This window comes from Seriola lalandi, unplaced genomic scaffold, assembly GCF_002814215.2.
Source record: "Seriola lalandi dorsalis isolate HSWRI2012SDOR001 ecotype SW California unplaced genomic scaffold, Sedor1 jcf7180002054408, whole genome shotgun sequence".
NCBI classification, from domain to species: domain Eukaryota; kingdom Metazoa; phylum Chordata; class Actinopteri; order Carangiformes; family Carangidae; genus Seriola; species Seriola lalandi.
The window spans coordinates 1,627,311-1,652,761 of NW_019524961.1; the positions used below are offsets into that span (position 1 = coordinate 1,627,311).

General features: G+C 39.9%; 1 protein-coding gene across 4 annotated transcripts in view; it reads right to left on the bottom strand.

Annotated features, from left to right (window-relative positions):
* Positions 1-25,451, bottom strand: part of akap9 (A kinase (PRKA) anchor protein 9) — a 65,394-nt gene that overhangs the window by 34,853 nt on the left and 5,090 nt on the right. For 3 of the 4 annotated variants that reach the window (XM_023409841.2, XM_023409844.2, XM_023409840.2), the window contains exons 2-18: positions 21,326-21,598; positions 16,991-17,035; positions 15,985-16,047; positions 14,324-14,473; positions 14,094-14,249; positions 13,667-13,864; positions 10,682-13,552; positions 9,104-9,187; positions 7,238-7,385; positions 6,928-6,998; positions 6,717-6,834; positions 6,410-6,507; positions 6,217-6,322; positions 5,635-5,869; positions 3,662-3,722; positions 2,400-2,723; positions 1,565-1,843 (exon numbers count right to left, since the gene is read on the bottom strand). In XM_023409841.2, the coding sequence (XP_023265609.1) occupies positions 1,565-1,843; positions 2,400-2,723; positions 3,662-3,722; positions 5,635-5,869; positions 6,217-6,322; positions 6,410-6,507; positions 6,717-6,834; positions 6,928-6,998; positions 7,238-7,385; positions 9,104-9,187; positions 10,682-13,552; positions 13,667-13,864; positions 14,094-14,249; positions 14,324-14,473; positions 15,985-16,047; positions 16,991-17,035; positions 21,326-21,598 (5,280 nt within the window). The remainder of the gene's footprint in view (positions 1-1,564; positions 1,844-2,399; positions 2,724-3,661; positions 3,723-5,634; positions 5,870-6,216; positions 6,323-6,409; positions 6,508-6,716; positions 6,835-6,927; positions 6,999-7,237; positions 7,386-9,103; positions 9,188-10,681; positions 13,553-13,666; positions 13,865-14,093; positions 14,250-14,323; positions 14,474-15,984; positions 16,048-16,990; positions 17,036-21,325; positions 21,599-25,451) is intronic. The other variant, XM_023409842.2, reaches the window with a different exon arrangement.

The following is a 25,451-nucleotide window of genomic DNA, read 5'->3' on the forward strand; positions in this document are numbered from 1 at the left end:
GTGCAGAGACTGCAGATGACCGAGACTGGCACTGGTTTCAATCAAAGACAGATGAGTGCACATGTTTTCAGTGACACTTTTATAGTTTTTGCTAACAGACAACATTCAGCTCTGAACATTTAGTATGGTGTAAACATGACTTTCAGACAGACATGTTTACATGTCAGAGAGGCCTTGAGTCAACTCTGGACTGATCTTTTAGGTCTGTTGTTTAAGGTAAATTGTGTTAGTTAAATTTTTTATACTGCATGTTCCCCACTTTACACACATTAATATGATACAATGTAAAAATGGTTTATTTTAACAGATTTGAATTTACATGACTGTGGTACTGAAGTCAAAAAGTGTGTTGACCAACCAACCAAAACGAGAAGAAAACAAACTGGGCAAAGTAGAAGTGCTTGCAAGACATTAATTATGCATTAAGGTGCATACAAAGAAACCACATGCTATCATCAATTGATTTTTCATCTTGTTTTGTGAACTTGTAAAGCAAAGCTTCACTGTTAGAATTTAGACCTACCTCATATATTTTTTTACATTAGAGAACATTAGAGGTTTGTCCAAAAAGTTTTATACTGGAGATTTTTCTTAACAACAGATTCTTCTAGTCTTCTAAGTCACCTTTATCAACCTTTTTATTTTCTGTGGATCAATTCCACAATGAAATGTCGAGTTGTGCTTGTTTTTGTAGAAATGACATAATTTTGGAGAATTTAGGAGGGAATAACATAGTGCATGTAAACATCTCAGCTGGGACAAAATATTTTTCTCATCATTAAAATGAATCTAAACCAATAACAGGATCTTTAGACCGTTGTTTTACTAAATTATCATGAATCTGAATCACCACCTAGAGTGTGTTGGAGCAACTGATCTGACACAGAACACTGAACCTGACAGCCGCTGCTATCGCAGTTAAAGCCTAATCATGCAATAAATGGTTACTGAAAGGCTGACAGGCCCTGGGATTAGCTCTTCAAGAAATGAACAGTGCCTTAAAAAAAGAAAATCCCAAATCAACATGACGAAATCAGGGCATGTGAAGTAAATATATGATGAAAGTATGCATGATCTAGAGTGTAAAATATTTTTTTTTGAGTGAAGTGCATAAACAAATATTCCTCTTGTCTAATCAATAAACTGTTGTGAGAGACTCTGAGAAAGTTTTTCCTCTAAAACTGGTTATGTTCATGTGTGATTATTAAAAGATTATGATTATTGCATAAAGGTAAGTATAGAAGAGCGAAAGAATAATGATGCTGTTCTCTTCTTAAACAGGAGAGGACAGTGCGCGTCTTGTTCTACAGGGTCCAGGCTCTCAAGGCAAGATAAAACAGCCTCAACCACATTTACTGACTGTAGCTTACGGACACAAAGTCACAGTGAGTAGGTAAAAAACAGAGAAAACAACATTAATCACAGCTCAAGCATACATAATCAATAACACAGTATATAGCACACACCTGCACTGCACTATCTAAAAATCAGTGGCATGGCAGTAAGTGTGCTGAAAGTAAATCAAGTCTTAGTTCTGACAGCTCAGTTAGTGAGTGACACTGACCTGCTCAGGTGCTGTTTCCGTTTTCTGAAGCTCCTCCTTTAGCTTTCGGATCTCTGCGTTCCTCTCTTCCAGCTCCCTTTCCAGCCTCTCCCTCTCCACCTCCTCCAGCCAGGCTCCTGGGCTGAGAGAAGCTCTGGAAGTCCGCTCCTCATTCTCCCTCTCCTCCACCTCCTCTTCATCTAGCTGGGTCTGCATGGAGGTGCTCGCCTGGCAGGCACGCTTGCTGATTCGAGCCAGCTCAGTCTGCTGTGCAAACTCCACTGACATCTGAACAATGGCCTGTCAGAAAACACAGATATAAAAGTTTTTAAGGACTCTATAATGTGACATAATGGAGGATAACATTTCATATTTTTCAGAATGACTCTGTCGGTCTTTCTTTCTCTTTGTGAGTAACCTCTCAGGTTTTTACTATTCTACTATAGCTGCAATAATTACCTTCATTATCTGCTAATATTCTGCTGATTGTTTTCTTTAACTGTTTGCTCTTCAAAACATCAGAAAAAAGTGAAAATGAAACTCCATAAAGCAGAGATGACATCTGTAGATGTTTTGTTTTCTCCGTCCAACAGTCTAACACCCAAAGATATTTTGTTTACTGTCTCACAAGACCAAGAAAATCAGCAAATATTTGTATTTAAGAAGCTACAACAAGTTAATTTTGGCCATTTTTGTTTAATAAAATATCTTAAATGATATGTCTACTGTTTGTTTCAGCTTCAAATGTGTCTTTCCACATCAATAAAATAATACAAATGTCTAGTGTCTACAGTTCTACTGATAATGGAAATACAGAGAACAGTTGCATGAAAATATAAAATGCATGGCCACCTACTTTGGCAACTTCCTCCTCTACTCTCTCCCAGTGTTGTTTCTCTTCCAACACGACCTGCCCGGCAGCCCCGAGGCTTTCAGTGGAGCTTCCAGCGCCGATTATACCGTTGCGATCCTGCTCTTTCTCTCCGCTCCCTTCCTGACCCTTTTCTTCTCTCAGTCTCCTCAGCTCGCTGCTGTGCTGTTCTTTGAGTGCAGCGACTTCTTGGAGATACTTGTGATAGAGCGCTTTCCTCAGTGCCTGCAGCTGTGCCGTCAGGCCTGCAGACCTGGCAGCCCAACGCAACTCCACACCTCCCTCTGACAATTCCTCTTCACCCAGGTCCTGTGAAGAGAGAAGAAAGTAGAAAAGAGGAGGAGAGGAAGAGTTAAAAAAATTAATGTACCAAATAAGAGCAGACTGTAGTCTTTCAAAATGAGGCAGATAACAAGATATGAAGTTATGGACAATAAAAGTTCCTCAAGACTGTTCCTGAAATAAACAGGTCTTCCTTACTGTAGCCAAACCCCACCCACCCTTTGACCACTGATAAATACACCATTTTGTTCTCGCCGACCTCAGGGATGATAGCGCGATAAAGAGATGTCTTGCATTACATTACAGCTACATTTTCCCCTAAGACACTACTGCTCTGTCTCATGATGAATCCCTGTCTTGTCTGTTTCACAGTCACTCAGCTTCTTCGCTAGCACTCGACTCAAGTTTAACTTTTCCAACCCAAACATACAATCTCTTAAAGAGTATCATGCCCAGTTTTTTCAGTTCCTCTCCGGTTCTCGCTCCTCCTGTGCGTTTCTCAACCTCCCACTATCTTCCTGTCTGATCTCGGCATGAGGATGTCAGAGCCTCACACACATAGGATGTGGAGTTTTGAGGTCGGAAACTAAGAAAGGATGGAGGTTGGTGTGATGCGAGTGAGAGATGGATTAAATGAAGTGCAGTTCCTTCACGCAAGACAGAATCCTCCTTTAATGCAGCCGCAAAACTAGAGTAAGTCCGCTTGGTTCATGAGTAACACGCTAAAGTGCCGGGTTATGTAACATCCAACCCTTTTAATCATTAGATATAGGTCCACTCACGATGCTGCTTCTGGAGCAAAGCTGGGGATTCAGGACATGTTTTAGCCTAAAGGCTGCAACTGCCCCCTCCCATCCACCCTTACTGTCATAGCGTCTTAATGCATGTACACGTTTTAGCTCATACTAAGATGTGATGCATCTGACATGGGAGATTTAAATGAGGGCAAAATGTAGGAGCCAAACCTTTAGTTCCTTGCTGTGCTCCTCCGTCCTCTCAGAGCTGGACTCTGGAACTGTGGACAGGCTGAAAGACAAAACGCAATGTCAAAATGAATTGTTCTGTGGATCTCATTGAAGTTGAAAAGTTTGACACAGATTCTTATTTCTTACTCCTCTCTAGAAAAAAATATATCCTAGTATCCAAAATTGTTTTATATTACAGGTAAGAATGAATCTATAAAGGACCATGAAGCAGCTTACTGGGGGCATTGTTTCTGGTATTACTCATCATAAATGCACTCTGGGTTGTCGTTACCAACAAATTCTACAGCAATATGACGACGGAGACTATCCCACCTACTTTCATACGAGTCAAGTGCAAAACTCAAAACTTGCTAAAGCTCACGTGCTTTCCAATTGTGAGCACTTAAAGCTAAATATTTATCTGTGATACCATTTGATAGTTAATAAATTTGGCTTAGAAACAACAACAAAACATTTATAAAACAATATAAAAATTATATACAAATTCCAAAAGTTTAAAGTAAACACAAACTGAAGTGATGACATAATTTGGGCTGCAACTAATGATTATTTACATTATCAATTAATCTGCTCCTCATTTCTAGACTAAAGGATTAACATGTATATAAAATATCTGAAAATAGAGAAAATTTCCCATTATAATTTAAAATCCAAATTTTCAAATTCCTTATTTTGTCCAATCAACACTCCAAACCCATGTAAGTGGACAAACATATTGCATTATACTGTATATACATATAACGTATCTGGATATTTGTAATTGGATTCCATATTTTACTGTATGCCTGGGAATCTTTTTCTTGAACACAGCCAGGGTTGTTGGACAGAAAAGTTTTGAGAAAACCACAGTAGTAAGTGTATCTACAAAATCAAACAGTGGAGGGCAGCAGCATCTCAGTTTTCATTGCAATAGTGGGACTCAGCTTCTCCTTGGCACTGAGGAAGGAATATATCCTGTGTAATAAGCCATGTGTGACACACATGTTTATACTGAAAACTATAAATGGAGACCTTTATGCATCTTTATATACAGCCTTTGGTTTATACATAAACCTCACAGCAAATACCTGATTTTTGCCATTTCCGTGTGAACCTTAAATTCATTAAAAAACAAATTCAGTTCCCTGCTGAGTGCTTCATAGTGCTTCATTCATCTTGTCTCCTATGCAGCACGTCTGTGGTTCACTGATCACTTCCCTAAGAGAGCCATCTGGAATGGCTGAGAGGTACTTTTATAGGTTAGTGGGCTAACAAAAGGCATGAGTAACACTTTAAACAACCTAGTGAATATTTCATTAGTTGTTGTCAATGTAACTGGGTCAGGGAGCTTCCACGTGCTACACATCATGTGCAGACCAGCTTGTATTAGAGGTGATCTGGAGGAAATCATGTAACTCAGTCTGCTTAGACTCCTCTGACACATGCACTGCAAAGCAACCAGGTGAACAACTGCTAACATGAGTTCTTCTAATTCAAAGAAAAAAGTAAATGGGAGAGAGAAAAAAATCAGTGGAAGAGAAAGTCAAACTAAATTGTTTACCATAATAAGTTAAATTTATCCGACCATCATTTTCTCTTTCCAAACAGCTGTCATGCCTGCCTCTCTTTGGGGGCTTTTTATGCCTTTATTGGCTAGTATAGTAGAGAGGGACAGGAAATGGGGAGGCAGAGAGAGGGGAATGACATGCAGTAAAGGGCCGTCCGATACGGGATTCAAACTGGAGATGATTACAGCGAGGACTGTGGCCTCTACATGTGGGGCGCCTGCTCTACCCACTGTGCCACTATATTCTCTTAATTTGTTAAAACATCACAGAGATGAGAATTTTGAAACTTTGAGTTTGAAAAACTTTCTGTGGTAAAGCAGTGTAATGTACGTTAGAGAACCTAAAGCTTTTATTTTTCTTGTAGTTAACATTTATTTCTCAAGAGAGAATCTGTCGTGTCATCACCTGTAGTGCGTCTCAGAGCCTGTGACCTCCTGCAGTCGCTGCTGCAGCATGAAGAGCTCAGTGGCGTAACGCTCCTCTGTCTCTGTGGCCTGCTGCTGGTAGTGAGCTCTGAGATGCTCCATCTCTTGTCTGTGACTCTCCTCCAGCTGCAGCTGCTTCTCCTGAGCCTCAACCTTCAGCCTCTGTAACTCCTTGGTTATGGAGGGAGATGGTGCACCAGCCTGCTCCTCTGGATCTGAAAGATACAGAGGTGAAATGTTAAATTCACGATGCTCAACTGGATAGCTTAGATTAGAATCAATCACGGGAAACTTTAAGTTTCCTTCCTAGAAAAATGCGCCTCTGTCGTGGCAAAAGGCCTCAGCTCCATATAGTAAGACATGAGGGCACAGACGACAACAACAAAAAGGATGTCTTTTTTTAAACCAATCACAAAGTTAACAGATATTTGCTATTTACAGGCATATGTTTTACAGTATATCCACATGCAGGGTGTGAAGGTTTCTTACCACTGTCTCTCCACATTAAAGTCTTAGTTATTTGCTTTAGATTTATCATAAGTGGGTTTAACTCCAGGTTTACCTTTGCTTGAGGAGAGGCTTAAGGTGGCAACCTGCACACGCAGGTCAGAGATCTCCTTCTCACTGCTGCTCTTCAGGTCATCGTACGCCATCTGCAATTCCGTCATCTGAGACACCGACAGAACAGTTAGCGTGTCTCTGTTAACACTGTCAACCTCTCTGTTCGTTCAAAAGACTCAGTCAACATATCTTACCTTGTTCCCATCAGCTCTCAGCAAAGTCTGGAGCTGTGACAGTCGCTGATGTTCCTGCTCGATCCTCTCCCTCACCTGCTGAAGGTCTCTGTACAGCTCTACAATAAGAGAAAGCAATGTATATTATCAGATGAAATTATAATTAACCCCATCTTAGATTCTTCTCTTTTATTTGATTATGTATGATGAATATGAATATGTTGCTGGGTTTTGAATATACAGAGCTATATACAGATATACTGTGCATATACAGACATTTAGACATTTTACACTCGCCAATTTTTTAAATTTTAAAAAGAAAATTGACCTCTGGCCTCCAGTACAATGGGGCTGGATTCACTAGTTTCTGGTCTTTCCTCTGAAGGAGGCAGCTCGCCCACATCAACACTCTCCAAAAAGTCTTCACCAAACATCTTTCGAAAAGACTGAAAGAGACATGGTTGCATGTTATAGTAATGTGGAAACACATATTAATGAAATCTATTCAGGAAACTACAGTATTTGTATTCAATAATTACCTGAATGATCTCACTGCATTCCTCTGACACAATTTGTAACATATTCTGATATTTGAACATTTTTGGCTCATCTGTTAAAAAAAAAAAAACAGAAAATAAGACACATTTAATTAAATGTTTCAAATGTTCTGAGTGTTTCTCAGACAAATACACAGCCATCTATAACAAACAAATACAAAAACATTGCAATGTATACCAGCACACCAAAATCCTGCTCCCTCATGAACGAGTGATCAAAGCTCCTGAGGGGACTGCTGCTTTCCTACAAACACAGATGCACACAAAGGCAAACAACGACGCATCTGCTCACCCAGGTCACCGTGATCTTTCCGCTTTTGCAGTTTCATCTCCAGAGAGTGTGTGCGGGAGTCCGTCTCCTCCTGCAGCAGTTCGAGCTGGGCGGCGTGGATCTGAGACAGGCTGATGCGCTGGGCCTCCATCTGCAGCTTGCACTCACCCTTAACACACAAAGACACCATCACATTAACAGGGTTGGAATAATGTACACAATAATGAACAGGCTTTTCCACGTATATAATTTGATTCTATGTTTGAGCATTTGTCTTAATATTCCTAAAAGCGGTCAACCGGACAACACTGAATGGCAAAAAGAAAATGCTGTTGAGACTGAAGAGTTATACACATCACTTATAATTGATTACAAATTGAAGTACACAGCATGATGCATCCATTTGCTAATCAGAGAAGCTAAATGATTAAATAACATAATCCTGTTTCTGCGACAGAGCAGTGGCACAAGCCATCTGTTTCCAGGATGAGAGATTGGCTATTATCACTTCTTTAAACTAGAACAAAAGGCACACGTTGAGCCCTTTTTTTCTAATTATGCATTATGCATTAGCGCAGATTCGTTAGGGTTACACAATTATGAAATTACGATTCTGTTACCTTTGATGTCACATGTTTTTAAAGTGCACTCTACATTTTAATTAGGCTTTATTTAAACTGCTTTGTTATGATACAATATCCCCATCCGTGCTACATCTGACAGTGTAGTGAAGAGAGGCCTTTCAAAGCTGCGACCACTCAGATGCTGCTGCTTAAAAACATGCAGATAACACGCAGACTGCAGCTGGGTTATGATGTGCCGCTGCTACACACACACACCAATAACAATAAATATAGAATTGCTTTCCATGGTGAAAGCTGTACAAGTTTACTAAGAAACATAACCGTGACTACTACAATCCATAAAAAACAACTTCTCTTACAAAACACTTTTGTTCTTAAGTGGCACATCGAGAGATTAAAGAAAATTCTGCAGTTTCCCCGTACTAAACTTTTCTTAGGTACAAATGATATTCACAAGCGGTGCAAACCTGTTGTACAAGTTGTTGCAAATTGTTTAAATATTAATTAATTTGGTGTTTAATATGATGTCAAAATTAAGTCAAATAAAATACATTGATTAAAAAAAAAAAAAACTTACGGTAAAATAAATATTGTGTTCACCCTGTCAATTTACTGTCACATTTCAGCGGGTTTTTAGATTTTGTTGGTATATTTTGGTACAGAAACTTATACAGTTCTGTCGTTGCAAACACATTTCTGTCACTCTGACGGCCGCCTCAGGGCGCTGTCGAAGATCATCTTCCATTGCACCAACAGTGATATGTCATGGACTGCTTTGTTTTCGAAAGATGTTTTCAGCATTTTACTTCATGTTAAACCAATGCTCCTTCATCTCTGTCACAGTGCAGCTATGCTCTGATGACACTTCACTGGCAGCTGTAATTGTTTTGAGTCATCTAACACGACTGGTGACACGGCTCAAGTTGCTATGTTTTCCTCTGTTTATTTGTGACTGCAGGACTTGAAGCTCCACAGTTGTTTGTTTTACTGTTCTAATTTGTGTGATTTGAGTGATAATGCAAATGATCAAATCTCATTAAAGTAAACCTCTTCATGATCAGGCTGAAACGAGCATTTTCTGACAAATTAGCCACGGTTAAGAAAAAGAAAAGCTCTTTTGTGAAGACCTCACAAAAATAAGAGATTTAGGGCGAGAATACAAAACTGTTGCCATATGAGGCCCGTTGTATTTCAGCTGTGTGAGCACCTATCTATTGACCTTTATACTGTATGATGTGCTGTATCAAAGCAACTAGTGACACTGCAAAGCAAAGGGCAGGATGTGAGCTTAAGTGGCATTTACATGCTCAGTGGTCTCTGCTTCTCCCTCTGCTCCATGACACACGACAGGCTCTGTGTGGTGGCCGCCCATCCCATGTCTGCTCACCTGCATAAGCAAGCAGAAGAAAAGTAATGTAGTTTTTTTTTTTTTTTTTAAACTGTCTGAAATATTATCCCAGTGCAGATGCAGACAAATATGACGTCAATGGACAGAAAGACAAGATGAGCCATTATGTATCACTTCCTGAGAGGGAGGGGAGAGGAACTCTATGGTAAGTGCAGAAATTAAATTGTTAGTAAAACTATCCACTATATTTTTTAATGAAAAGATTCTGATCATTGTCTATTTTACCTTTGTTGCAATTCTGTTTCAGCATGAAGGATTTCTCTAGAGTGTTGTTTATGAAGCCCTTGTGTCAGCTTTACATGAAGTTGGTCAATGTGTGTGTGACTATACGCAGAACTTCATTTAAAAAACACCTGGTTTAAGTTCTGGTTTTGACTATACAAATGTAGAACGTCTTAAAGGGAACATCAAAGACATATCTAAAAAATTTTCCCAAGCCACTAAGCATCAAAAGCAAATGTTCAAATTATTTTAAAAAACTTCAAAACTTGCATTTTAGGTGTTTTTGGTCAAGGACATTGAAAATAAGATCGTGGCCCATGTGTAGTGTTCCAACCCAGGAGGTGACAAAAGACAATATGAACCACAGATGTGAAATGGCAGACAGACACTGTAAACTATCTTTTGCTTGGTGTAACTGAGACACAGACACAGAAGTGACTGGGGTAAAATGGCTTCTCACCTCAAACCCTTCACTCCCTGCAGGATGGAAAGAAACTAGAATGTACACATTTCTACACAACGGCAATGATTCAAAGCTAACAGAAAACTGCTGGTGATTGTTTTCCTTCTTTTCCTTCTATTTTTTATTTTCAGTCCTTTTTAAAACCAACGTTAACATTCAGACTGAGGACGAGCAGCATCAAACAAAAGCAAAGCATAAATATTGTATAAAGCCCCTTTAAAAGTAGAAATGAGCAGAATATCGATTGTCTTGACACTTCACCACTATATGCAGGCTGTACTGTGTTACAATTTCTCTTTTGCATTATTCTCCCCGCAATAGCTCTGCTTAATGTCACTGAATGGTCTCCACGAACTTAAAAAAAAAAATATGGCTATCTATTAACACACCAGTCTGACTGTGCTGCTCAACGCTACCTTTGAGAGCAAGCCTGCAGACACTCAGGCAATTTGCAATCATGACTGTTTGTCACTAGAGAGAAAACATGTCAGTGCTGAAATACCTCAGTCATATTCTCTCTCAATGTTAAAGCTTGATGTGGCTGTGAATGCAGTGCACACCATTTCTAATGAGGCTAATAACAATATCAGACATCACAGCATTAACTGTCAGTGTGATACATGCAATTTGAACTGCGCTTTCTTCTGACAAGCACAGTTTTTGAAAAGCCCTTGAATCAATCAAACATGTAATTTCGTCAGACTTAAAAAAAAAAAAAAAAAAAAAAAAAAGCCAGAGAAAATACGTTTTAGTGAGGAGTGATGCAATAGATGTATGCGAGTGCCTACCCGTGTGTTGGTGTGGTCTCCGTCTCCCTGGTACCCGTCAGTGGAGTCCTCCTTGCTGGCCCTCTCCTGTGAACATGACATAACCTGGCTCTCCATCTGAGGCTGCATCTCCTGCTCTGCGGCACTTGTAGCTCTCTCTTCCTCTGCCACTGCCTCCTCTTCCTCCTCCCTTTGTCTTTCTTCTCTGCTTTCTGTCAGAGGAGTGCTCAGTTTGCGCTCCTGCTTCGACCTCTGCCGTCTCTTGCGCCTGCTTGACCCGGAGGCTGTGGACTTTTGCGGGGAGGATCGTCCTTCAACAGGTCCCTCCCCCGAGGACTGGACTGCTGCTGGAGATGGAGTCTGTGAAAGCCTCTGGAGCTCCAGGGTCTGCCGGATGCCGTCTCTCTCGGCTTCAGCTGCCCGTAAGAGGGACTGAAGAGCCTTTATCTCCTCTTGCAGAGATTGAATCTGAGGGTGATGATCCTCAAAAGAACAAACTGGCTCAACAGCTTGCTCTTCTTTCTTGAGCTTAGCTTTTCTCTGGGCATCCTGCCCCCTTGTCTGCTCTCTCATAATCTGCTGTTTCTTGTCCAGTTCTTTCCCTAGGCTTTCATTTTGGGCGATGACCTTTGTGTTTTCTTTTTTCACTTCCACCAGCTCTTCTTCCAGCTGTCCCACTTTGCTCTCTGTGAACATCAGTTGCTCTGTAACTTCAGAAAGCCTCCCAGCCAGGCTGTCCTTCTCACTCAAAGTAACATTAAGTTTCTCCATTAGCTCAGTAGTATCTTTTTCTAGCAAAGCTTTGCTATCTGTATCTGCGTCCTCCATTTTGAAATCTCTGCTGCTCTCCTCCAGCTCTTGAATCTGTGTCTGAAGGCTGGCAATTTTTGCTTCAAACTCAAGTGTCTCCTTTAGTGTCCTCTCTTCTAACTGTGTCTTTGCCTCAATGAGACACATGTACTCCTCCTTCAGCTCCTGATAATTCACATCAAAATTCTTCTCAGCAAAAGAGAAAGTAGTTCTCTGCTTTTCAATTTCCTCTCTAAGCTCATCTACTTGTTGCTGTATTTGATTCTTCTCTGCTGTGACTGTCTCAATTTTCATAATTTTTGAGTCTAACTCTTCTTTCAAAGTGTTATTAGACTCTATTAACGTCTTCTTTTCTAATTCCTGTTCTTGGCATCGGTTCTCCCAACACTGTTCTTTCTCCTTTGTATGTTTTTCAAGCACTTCTGTCTTCTTCAGTAATGCCTGAATTTCGTTTTCCATTCTAGCTCGTTCTTCTCTTCCCTTTCTAAGTTCCTCGAGCTCCACCTGAAGCTCTTGTAGCTGCTGGACAAGCTCATCTGCTTTGGAGCTGTGTAAAGCTAGGTTTAGATCTTCTTTCAGGCCAAGAACCTGGTGCAAAAGCTCATCTCGCTCTGTGGCAAAACTCGCCTTTTCTCCTCGTAACAAATGCAGTTCTTCTTCGTAAATAACGCGCAGTTCATCCAACGCTCTCTCGTGTTTGATGGCAGCTTCATTGAGAAGGTTTTCTGTGTTCAGGAAGCCCTCCCTCTGCAATTCTTCCCGCAGATGGGTGAGCTCTTCCTCGTGGCTAAACAGAAGCTGAGTCCTCAGTCGTTCCAGCTCTGCTTCCTGCGACTCAGCCATGCGGTCCAGCACAGCATCTTTCTCCCTTTCTAGCATCTCCAACTTGATCTTGTAATTGGTTACTTCTGATTCGTGTTTTGTTTCTGCCTCTTGTGCAGCTTCTTGAGCAGCAGCCAATTCGCTCTTCAGATTGTCAATCGTCTCCTGGAGGCGCTGCAGTTCATCTTGTTGGTTTTCCTGAGAGATAAGACTGTGGGAGACCAGCTCCACTTTTTCTTTAGCAGAACGAAGATCTTGCAGAAGGTCCTCAACCCTAACCTGCAGGTTCAACTTTTCCTGGCCGACCTGGCTTAGCTCATGTATGGTTTTATCCTGCATTGCTTGGGATTGCTCTAATGTCTCCTGAAGCTCCTTAATCTTAGCACTGAGACGGTCCACTTCAGCAGTGGAGCTTTGAGACAGTTGTGCTTTTAGAAGCTCAAGCTCAGCACTATGTTGCTCAATCATTTGCTCCACTTTTGCTGCATTTTGCAAATTAAGCTCCTGCTTCATCTGAACAATTTGCTGGCCGTACATCTCATCCAGCTCTGCCCTGAGAAGTTCGAGCTTCCTTACACTCTCTTCCTGCATTTTTTGGATGGTATCACTCTCAGACAGGCTGCCCTGGTGACAGCGTTTCTGCAGGTCCTCCACCGTGCCCATGAGCTGCATGATTTCATTAGAGGACATTCGCTCTTTCTGCCTGGAGGTTGTGAGTTCACCCTTACAATTTTCTAACTCTACCCGCTCTTTCTCCAGTTCTAATTTACAACTTTCCATTTGACGTTTAGAGCTTTCTAAGTCAGACTTAGTGATTTCCAAATCATCCAGGCATCTTTCAAGCTCTGATTCTCTTGCAGACATTCGCTGCTGGAGGTCGCGCAGGCGTTTTTCAGAGGACTCAAGCTCATCCTCGAGCTGTGTGACAGAGCAGTCCCGCTCTGAAATGACTCGCTCTTGCTCTGCTATGATCAGGTCTTTGTCATCTGAATGGTGGATGATATTCTCATCTGTAGTCCTTCCCACATGAGCAAGTTCCTCTCTGAGGAGGCTCAATGACCGCTCATGTTCTGTGATTATTAAAGTTTGCTCCGAAATGATCACACTTTTCTCTTTCAGTGTTTGTGCTAAAGACTGCTCTGCTGTTCTTAAGTCCGTCAGCGACTGCTCCTGACTCACAATGACTTTTTCTTGTTCAGCAATCAGCAGGTCCTTTTTGCTTATCCTTTGTGTAAATGACTCCTCTGATGTGCTTCCTGACTACAACGAAAGCAAAAGGTAACATTTGGAACATGACCGTGACCTCTTTAATTTAACTGTAATAAATGTCTCAAACACATCTGTGATAATCAAACACTCTAGGCAACTTCTCACCATCTCGATCTCGCTGAGTTTGTGCTGGAGCTGGCTGATGTGCTCCAGCTGTTCGCTGCTCCTCTCCTGGTGCTTTCTGACCTCCATGTTCATTTCCTCCAGCTGCTGTTGGTACTGGACGAGCTGCTGCCTGGCCTGCAGAAGATCTGCTGCTGTGCTGCTGTGGCTGGTATTCCTCAGTGTCTCGCCTGCCTGCAGCTGTGATTATTAATCAGTGGAAGGCAGTCAGAATTTGGAAAGATAAAGAAAAAACATTTTACTTCCTGTTTATAATATGTACAAGCTCACCCTGACAAACAGATTAATTGCTAATTGGACAGGGGTATAACAAGCTGCAAAATAATAACTGTGTAGAAAGGATAGAATAGAGGAATGTAGCATAATAATTTAGGCCAAAAAAAAAAAAAAAGGCTTTTTGATTTCCCACCTGCTGGAACTGAATATGCAGTTTTTGGCTTTGTTCTGTCAGCTCCAGGAATTCTTTCATGATTTCGTCTTTCTCTTCACGAGCCTGCTGAAGGTTGGCTGTGAGCTGGGTGATGATGCCATCTCGTTGCTTCAGGGCAGCTTCAAAGTCCTGCAGCTATTAAAGCAAAATGAGATTAAGTAAAATTGCAGAAGAAATGGTAAAACTGTAAACATTAATGAAATATCTACCTGCTGCACTCCTTCTGTACCAAAGGCAGCCCTGATTTCATCAAGCTCTCGACTGAGCTTCTCCACTGCCTGGGTCTTGGCGGCGAGTGCATCCTCCATATCCTGCATCGTACCTCGCTTTGTCACCTGTTGCAGAGGCTCCACCTCCTCCTGAACAGGAAAGTAACAGTAAGACCTAGCATAGCATTTACAAGGTTTTGATAAAGGATACAGGATGAGGTTTCAGGAGTGAGCTTAGCACTTAGTCACCACCCCAGAGCAACAGCAGTTAGTTACAAGAGCCAGGAGCCACACGAAGGAATGTGTAGTAAATATATTGATGTTACCAACTGTTCCTGTTTAAAAAGGTTTTGTTTGTTTTGTTGCAGGGAACTGCTGTGGGCAAAATCAACTTTACAGACGCTGGTGAAAATGCAATGCTGACGCCAATAACCCAAAGCAGTTTAGTAGAGTCTGTCAGTGTTGTATGTTATGCCTATAAGTCCTGCAAGGAAATTCTATTCACCTAAACACCTGAAAATTCTGGCTAGAAAACAAGTGAAGTTGTTGGTCTAGCTTTAAGGCTTTTAAAATGTGTTTATGTCTCCCACGTTTCTTGAATTTTACAGATTGCTGGCAATAAATAAGATCTGATTTCTGTGGGTTCTCAAAATAACTCAGAAATCAGAGACAAGGTGATGTCTACCTTTAATATTTCTTTCATGCAAGAAAAATAAGAATAGTTGTAAATGAAAATAACACTTTTTATTGGACTGTAACCTCAGTACAGGTAAAACTTCCAAGTTCAATATTGTTCAACTATGGCTGTAATTCTATCCCTTAGATTTCTTTTCACTACCATTAGAACCCAAAACAGTGTCCGACCAAACTCAATGTCCCAAATTGGCAAAAATTTAATAAAAATACAAAGGGGGCAGAAGTAGTTTCATATCACTGTATCACATTTTCTCTTTAAAAGATGCCAAAAGATCAGATTTGCAAAGCTGTAGAATGCTGATCACATGGGTAATAATTTCTAGATTTCATCCCACACAAAGAAATAAAAACCATTTCATTAATTTCATTTGAATAATGAATGATATGTAAAACATATATGTTATGGTGAGTTACGGCAGCACTAATATATTTCAGACAATATTCAGCCGTATAGATCAGTTCTGTATCGGTTAATGCTCTAATACATGTCCCTGACACATCACTGTCATCCTTACTCTTCTTTTCGAATATCCCCTCAGTGAACCTAAAGAAAGGCGGTCTTTGATTAACACTTCCTCTCTCTCCTTCAAGCACTTCACTGTCCTCTCCCTTCTTTTCCATCATTCACCCTCACCCTCACCCTCACGTCATTTCAGAGATAATTTACACCTCTAAAATGTCACAAAGCCCTGATAAACCCTGAACTCCTCAGTCATTTGTGCTTCCAAAATGAGAAATTTATCTCCTTTCCCCACACCATACATTTCAAATACCTAACATTTACAGTTTTTAGGTATATATAGTCAAGTTAAGTGCAGCTTAAAACAGGCATGGTTAGTGGGTTACAGAAAATTTTGCAGAAGACTAAAATGTTAAGCAAGCAGAGAGTCAAATCCAGCAGTCAGACGGTTTTCTAGCAAAGCCAAAAGCAGAGCCAAAAGAACTGGATGATCGGATTACTGTACCCAGATAAAATCCTTCGAAGACATCATTAGATTCTCTGTCATCACATCATGGCACCCATTTACCTGTTAATTCACAATGCTGTCAGTGAAACGTTAAGGTTTTGGAACTGTGGTGAAAAAGCCCACATAATTTCAGAAATCATCTCTGGGCAGTCTGATGATTTGTATGATGTTTGTTCTTTAAAAATATTATTAAATGTTGGTTTTACTGAAAGTATAGAATCATATTTAAATCATCCTACTGCTGTTTTAGATTTTCTTACTTTAATAACAATTTTTTTCAATGTTTTAACCAGCGATGTCAAGTGTCATTAGGCAACAGAACAGCAGCAAATAAGAACAGTTTTAAGAATTTCAGATGATGCTGCTTTTGAATTGTCCCACTGTTACTGACACCAGCTGTTTTATTTGACTGGCTCACAGTCAGAGGGGGTGCACAGCAGCCGGCGGGGACACAGTTTAAGAACAGGAAAAGTCACTTTTGCACCAAATACAAATTCTCTCAGCACATGATCATGTCATCACCTGTGAAGTGGTCCGACTCAGCGCATACTGATGACGAGATAAGTCATGAAACTGACTAACTGAGTGACCTGCTTCCTTCCACGCTTGTTTCCAGTCTCCAGCACCATTTCCAAAGAAAACAGCAGGAACATGCCGCCTAACTAATTAACAAGCTATATGTAAATAATGGAAAACTTTGACAACTAAGGGCAGGTAATTAGCCACATGCTAAATCTTCCTCAGTCCGTGAAACTCTGCAAACCACATTTTCTGGCAGTCAGTTTTCAAACAGTCCCATTGGGTGCTTCATAATGAGGATTTTCCAAAACAGAAAGTGAGCCGCAGCCCATAAATCCCCTATGACACACACAGCCACATTAGCAGCCGTACGCAGTGGTGCTTAGTGCGCACTAATGTAAACTTGGCAGTGTGAAAAACAATTTGAGTTACCATGAAATTGAAGAAATGGTGATGATATACATTTTGAGAGGAGTCATCTCACCTCTGAGGAATAATCTTCAGCAGTAGTGGACACTTCACTCTCCGGCTGCAACAGACAAAAGTAAAGCAATTTCATTAATACTGTGCATAAAAAAACTAAGAGATTATTTGAGCCATATAACATAAGTGATTTAAATCATAACACTAGACAAATTACTGCATCACACTAACCACAAATAAACACTTAATTCCAGTTGAATACAGTTTAAGTTGTGGGCTCTCTTATTGTGAAATGAAAAAGGGTCCTAACATTTCCAGATACCTTCAAATGCAATATAAAATGCACATACTAAAATGTTCAGTCTACTTCAGAAAGCACTCTGCATTCAAATGTGGGTCTAACCTACTTCTGCCACACAGCACCGTTTTCACTCCCACAGACTGATGACGGCCATCACTGAAATCTATTTTCGGGGCAGTTCTTAGGTCATAAATTGAAACTGTGTGCGGGCTGGAACAGAACAAAAACCACAGGTTTTGCTTTGATTGATTGCGCGGAACTTGAACGTCACCTCAAACTGTTAGCAGCAAAGTGCACAAAGTAGATTATTGGTCCAGTAACGTGACATGACTCGGGATTGGCTCTGACAGTCTCATCCATTTTGGATCCAGTTTCCAGTCAGCGAAGTACCCAGATTCATTAAGTTCTGAGGGTAACAAATCTCTGATCAGACCTTTTTATCTTTCATTCTTTTTTTATTCACAATGAGCATCGGAAAAACACATTGGTAGCTTATTTGTATTTGCGTATTTGGACTGATTAGCTGCAGCTGTTAATTAAATGTGCCAGATACATTTAAAGAGAATTTCATAAATGACGCTGCTCATTTCCTTCTCTGGTTGTGTCTCTAGTTTCTGAACATTAATTCGGCTGCCATTAAAATCTGTAGAGTTTCTGCCCTCTCAGCCAACTGAAGTTGATGAGACATCTTTAAGTTGTAGTTATTTCAGCCTTTAGTTACTTGCAAATGTTGAAACATAAAACGAATGTTTGATAAGGGATTTGAAAAGATTCACATTCAATAAGTGAATTATAAACTGGATCTAAATGTGATAAATACTATTGAACCCTATCCCTAATATGTTTTCATTTTATTATAACCCCTTTGATAAGAGACCTTGATGGAAATTTTACTTGCAAATTTTGATGTCTAGCATCAATGAGTCCACACACTTGTACTTTCAATTCTTATCTCTTTCAGAGGACTGTGAAAGACTGTATTGACAGTATGGAAAACTTTGATGCTGTTGTGTTTCCACAGCAACCCTTTCATGCTCAAAGAAAGAAGCGGAGAACCAAGCACCGTGACCGTTTTGTCTGGGATGAGAACAAAAAATTGTTGTGAGAAAAATAACAAAGACAGAGGGGAAACCAACCATTTAATTTTAAGCGGTTAAACAATTTATTTGCATAATTAATTCACACATGCTGTCTTGTATAGTCTCTTAAAATTCACAACTTTCATGTGCATGATGCATAACAGGTCCCGTCCGTGTAGCACAAAAATACAGCGTGTCTGACAGTCTTTTGTAACACAGCAGATGAGGTTCGATCCCAAGGTAAGAAAAAAAAAAAAAAAAAAAAAACTTGCTATGCAGCCAAACATTCAAACATTCAATCAACCTTAAGGTCTGCTGAAAAGTGTTGCAAGGCCACAGGAATTGGTCGTACGGACTGACGCATCTCAGCCTGTTTAAAGGCAATTGTCTGTTTCCATGGCGACCGGTAGTTTTGCAGGCATGTACTGCATCAAATGTACAGTGGGTTCAGGGAAAGAGAGGCTGCGTGGTGCCAATAAAAAGAGACTGAGAGGGCTCGAATGATGATTAAAAAAAATGTGTAAGAGCTCTCAGGTCTCGCTTTTAGATGGCTGATTTTCTACACGATAATGTGACTGCCTGAATATTTATTTATTTATCAGAACCATTATAGAGCCTCTGAATGTCCAGGCTCCAGCTTTTCCATTTATCTAATGAATTCATTTCAGGTTTGAAGGTTGTGCATGTTTGCAAAGCTTACAGACCAAATACGAATCAGAATTTCTAAGGTTTTTATGAAGGAAAAGATTTATTTGACCGACCATTTTTAAATCACAAGAACAGGGCTTAGAAGGGCTACAGCAGTATTTGTGAATATGAATTTAATTCACAGAATGCATAAAAAAAAAAAATGTTATCATCCCTGTGTTAAGGTTCAAAAAGCATGCTTGATGAAGTTATCTGTCAGTGATGTATTATGCAAAGGGAGAACTAAGCTGCTGAAAGTTCAACCAAAACCCCAGAACAACTAAAACTTTCACAAGTTTGGAATATTTCAAACTTTACACCCAACAATGCTACAGAGTGTATTTTATACAAAAATGGCCACAAAGCAGCAATACACCAACATAATGTGTAAAAACCAAAGTATCTCTTCTGGCTCAAACATAAATGTAAATATTATTAACATATAAGTCAACCACATCAAATCTAAATTAGCTTATTGCAGACATATTGTATCGTGTATGTGTTAAAACAAAACTGCAGTGCAGAAAGGCAATTTGTTCCTGTTGCATCCTGTTCACCAGAGACCAGAGGTAATTTATTCAACTGTCCCACTTAGTCCACATTTGTTGGTCACAATTCGTTAATGAAGACACTTTAAGGGGATATTCATTAAAATCTTTGTTGATTGAAAGTGTATAATGTCGTTTATTGCGGTTACCAACAGACACTTGTAGGTCTGACAGAAACACTGTGACATTCAAAGAACAGCCTCTGAGGCCTGATTGGCTCAAGGACTGTAGGCAGACAGATCATTGGCCAGATATGGTGACGTTAGAAATGAATGAAAGAGATTTTAATAGCATGGGAAAGAAGAAGTGACAAAGCAGATTGAAGCAGAAAAGCAGGAAAATAGCAAGAATTTCCAATAGAAAGAGAAGTGAGGGAGAAAAGATCTTCTTCATTGAACTGTCGCCAAAGCATCATTACTCAGTAACGCAATACAAATAAAGCTGCAATTCTCCATTTCCACCTGGACTCTTTGCATTCAATAAACTCTTCATTTTCAGTGGCTCTTTACGCCCCAGGAGACAACAGGAACAAAACTATAACCTATAAGTTAAGTAAACATTAATAATAAAAAACTACAGCCATAAGATGAGCCAGACTTTCTAGGTGCAGGAGGATCAGACATGACGTGACAATGAAGTGCAGCATCAAAGTAGAGGTAACACTGCAATCTAACTGCTGCAATCTAAAAAAAAAGCCATGTCCAAAAAACAATCAATGCATCAATGCAACATAAATGCAATTAATGATAGATATATAAATAAATATCATACATTTAGTGCAACTTTGTGTGACTTACAAATCACTGAAAAAAAATGTTGTGGCATGAGAACACGCATGTAGAGGGATTCACTAATGGTGAGACATAAAAGTCACTTCTTCCCATCAGTATTTTTCAGTAAAGCTCCACCAGCAAAAGCATTTAGACACTAAATGAATGAATATAATTCAAGGTGTCGTCAAAAATTAGTGGAACATAGTGAAGCCATAATTTAGTAATTCATTCCTTAAAATAAAGTGACAAACTTTAAATTGTCACATTGTTACAAAATGTCTTTTATGAACTAAAGATTGATCTTATTTGGCTTAACAAATTTATAACCACCAATATCGCTTTGTTTAAATCTTGATAAAATAGAATTACTGCCTTCTGCCAACCAGTCCAGTTGCAGTTCATTAGCGTGTCACAGTGACCTTGACCCCCAAAATCTAATCACTTCATCTTTGAGTCCAAGTGAACGTTTGTACCAAAATTGTAGAAAATTCCCTCCCGACATTACTGAGATATCGAGTTCACGAGAATGGGACAGACAGACGGACAATCCAAGAGTACTAGGAGCAACTGATGACGCTGACAAATGTCCACATTCTCTCCATAAAACTGACTATACTCTTCTCTAAAATAGACTGAATACACATAGCTGTTTCAATATTAACGTTAGGGTTGAAATCATTAGTCTATGAATTGATATGTTGATCTTTATAAAATGAATTGGCAAGTATTTTGATAACCAGTTACTTGTTTTAGGTCATTCTTTGAGCAACAACAAGTTCACTGGCATCAGCCTCTAAAATCTGAATATTTGCTGGTTATCTCATTATCATTAACTGCAGCTTTTCTCAACTATAAAATGTCATTTTTGGTGCCACAGATGCCTGATTTGAACAGTTTGTCCAGCAACACAAAGATATGGTTCAAGTCTATAATATTTGTTAAAAGGAAATGAATAGATGTGAACTCTGTATGTGTCAATATTTCCAACAACAAGTGTTAAGTGTCTACCTCTATGGTGTAGGTCTGGTCGTGCTTGACAGTCTCTCCGCTCCGCAGTGTTCTAGCGAAGGTAAACTCCGTGGTGGGTGGGGCTTTATTTCCTTCTTGTAACCCATCTCGCCCTCCGCCTGAGACCTCCTCTCCTCCCACTGATTGATCCGGCTGGACGTCCACCCTTCCCTGCGTATCCCCCTCCGAGTCCTCCCCTGTCTTCTTTTTCTTCTTCTTTTTCTGTTTCTTCTGGGAGTCGGCGTGAGCTTTTCTCTGGCGGTACTCAGCCAGCTGGAGTGGGAAGAAGGAAACAAGAAGCGTTAAAGATAAAAATTACAATTTATACTTCAAAAGGTCCTTGGAAGTAAAAATGCATTAGCAAACACTTCAGCAACCATCCTTTTAAGTATTACTCTAGTCTACATTCTCAGTCGTTGCCTCCAGATAGTTATTTATCTGACCCTAATGCTCAGACTTCAGGGAAATAATCACCCGCTTTAGCCTGATTCACAACTCATTAGTCTGCCTCCATAGCTAATACTTCTAATAAATAAAAAAAAAACTCAACCTCAACGAATATCAACCTACTCTGAGTCTGCACAGTTTGGCGAAATTCAAGCGAAACATCGTGTGCCCCAAAAGGCGTCTTCCTTCCTTGAGTGAATCCTCCCTCCCTGTGTCCATATGACCCGACACATGCCTCTTGCTGTGCCAGGTGCTAATCCTGACTAAAGGGATTACATTTTTAAACTATGTCAACAATCTGTCTAAACAGCCAATAACACGTTGTGTTATCTTTACCATTTTCAAAATTTGATTCTTTGCTTTACTCAACACCAAAAAAGCCTTGAACACTGATGTCTATTGTTTTCTGTTTAGAATTTTATTTCCGCAAATTTATGACAGGAATAACTTATTTGGCGAGAAGAAGTACCGATCTCCACTTCATATCAATTGAAAAAGAGAGTGCTTGTGTTTACTGTGGCTTCATATTTGGGATTAGAGCTCATATAAATCTTCCATTTTCTCCACAATAGTGTCAGATTGGCTGGTCGGTCTGTCTCAATCACAGTCTACAATTCTTCCTCCAAACAGAAACTCATAGTGACGTTAACCACTGGATCTCAGTTTTTCTTCCATCCAAATTGAAAACATAAAAGTTAATGTGATGTTTTGTTTTACAGATCTGTAATCCAAGTTTCCATGAAGAAAAAAGACTATGTAATGTGGTGCAAGATTTTGGCATAATATGTTTTTGCCTAAAAAGGATGGCTCCACTTAAGTAAATTAAATTCCATTATTCATTTATCATAGGAAACTTCATTCCTCGTGTATGTCGAAGTGTAGGATGTCGTCACATAGTGGAAGTTTACTAATTGAATACTGTCTCTATTTTCCTTTAATTAGCACCAAGTTCTTTCAAGGAAACTTCCATACTGTATTTTTTCTCCAGTGTCATGTTGAAATGTCTTTTCACATGTAGTTATTGATTAAAAAAAACTTATCAACCTGCTCAACCAACTCACACACACTTATATAATTACGAGGTGTCATATGAGCAAATGTACAGCACTAATCTAATTTCCAATTAGCCATGAGGTATCACTCACTCTCCTTCTCCCTCTCCCTCTCTCCCTCTCTCCCTCTCAGTACTACAGATATCCATTATGTATGAGCAACGGGTGACAGAAAAGAGGTGGCAGAGTCAGCCAAACAGGGCAGACAGCAGGGCTGCAGGTGTCATACCGCAGGTGCTGCATGGACTGCCATCGATATAGATAGGCTGTTGCCAAGGATACCGTGCTAATGCCTGCTCACCTGTCTGGAAAATGCCTCTTTACCCCAATACAGACATCATAGACTTAAACTACATATATGTCCTACTGTTGGTTTCACGCTGTTCCACTGATCCACAGGTGGGGACAACATGCCAAGAAACACTGATATATGCCAGAAAATGTGGGGCAAAAGACTGCAAGTAAGGTTTAAGCATGTTTGAAAAATTTGCTTTTCAAATGTTTTCTTGGAAAGGTAAAGCGTTGATAACTTTTGTAAGGCCCCAAGGATACGCACAATGCATTTCAGTAAACGATGAATGTAAACAGAAGCTCTGTTAACAAGAGTCCACCTTTAAGTTTAGTCCACTACTGTATACAGACTTTAAATAACTTTGCTGTAAGGCTGCACAACAATTATTTTGACATAAAAACAATATAACAATGCCTTAAAATTTCTCACAGCCCAAGGTGAAGGTGGTATTCTGATAACTTGTTTTATTTGAATACCCAAAGATATTCGGTTTACTGATCACAAAACAATCAAATCCTGACATGTGAGAAGCTGGCATCAGAATCAGAGTCATTTCAGCTTGAAAACTGACCAAACCCCACTCCTGTAGCAGCAAAGCCAGCACAAAAGCAAGCACTTTTTGACAGGTCTGGTTTGGTGATGTTGTACAAAAGGTTAGAGGTCGACACGACAGAGCTGAGAGTGGGCGTAGTGATCACGTCCCCCTCCTACAACTCACGGCTAAAAAGCTCAAAGGGCTCTTGATCTGTGCCTATGCACCTCCACACATGTCCACCCCTGGTCCAAATATACCCACCTATCTGCATTTTCAGAAGAGCTTTATCTATCTAGTACCCGGGCACACAGAGTGAGATATGAATGAATGGCAGACTTACAGAATGGGGACTCGATGCTTTAATGTTACAGTGACGAGAACAGGGCTGTCCTTTATTTCTGACTGAATCAGAATGACACACAAGCAGGAATGTTTGATATGCAGTGGTCCTGCCAGCAAAAATCAACCTGAGTTTCGGAGAAGTCTAGGGAACCCCAGGCCTTTCGTTGAGCTGCTTATCATAGCTGCCCTATTTGGCTGGGCACGCCAGAGCACTGGCTGAGCATATGGAGGAAGGGAGCCTGTGTAGCTGTATCACCATCTGGGAAACAGAGACTACGTAGGTGTATCACCATCTGCTGTCTGAAAACATTTACACAAGCTTATTTTATAAACTGGCTATTTGTTTTTTTATGTGTCTAATAGTAGCTGACTGACAGCATCATGGAAGTGGTGGGGCAACAAAAATCAATGTTGTGACTGACATATTGAAAACAGATGTAAATCTAAATACTATGCTTTAGACAGACATTATAGAGCCATAAGGAAAATCTGTTTTTCAGAAGAATATTATACAAACACACAGTAAGAGGGTTGGAACTATTACAATAATATCACTGGACTGTATAAATATGTCTTCCATGAAATAAATTCTACCATAAGGTTAATACCACAGCAGCTATCCCTTTATCGTCGCTGGGTGTATTAGGCGATTATGGGCTTTGTTGTAATCAATGAACAGGACTGATCAATGACAATACTGGATTTGTATACAGTTTTTAATCTGTTGAGTTAGATTAAAACACATATTACTGTCTGATTATTTTATCCAAAAACAGTTTTTCAGTCGATTTGATAGACATTTTTTAATTACACATACCGTCATAGAGGATTTCATCCATATCGCCCACTTACATATGTAGAAGAAACCTTATTTAAAATGTTCTAAAAAGAAGTATAAAAATATATGACAGCTTTACAAAGATGACCAATAACAAGTCAACATCAATAACTCTTTAAGTCTTAAGTCTTTATGATTTGGTGACATACAAAAAGTTAATGATCTTAGTAGTAGTAAATGACTATAGAAATTCTATAGTTTATTTTATGATTTCTGCTATAAGACGCTGCTAAAAAATGTCCCTGCAGTCTGGAGCCCAGAAGGGAAGCTCACGGCCTCCCATGTCATGTCATGTGCCAATGACGGAGCCAGCAGCACTGTGTTAGTCAACACCCAGCTATGTGAGGGCCTATATCCTCCATTTTACACACACATTCCAGTTAACACATTAACAATAGCTGATAGTCCTGAAAACAAAGCAACAGCAACTGAAGCTGCGTCGGCCCCACCTGGTTCATCGTCTACACAGCAGGTGGAGCCACATCTGTGAAGAGGAACGACCATGTCACATATGTCTTAAAGACAAGGGTTGAAAGCTGCACTGGAGTCTCTTTACACCAAGTGTTTTGAGTGTCAGGTAGAGTCATCTCCGTGGTTTATATCCTGTAACAGCAATAATT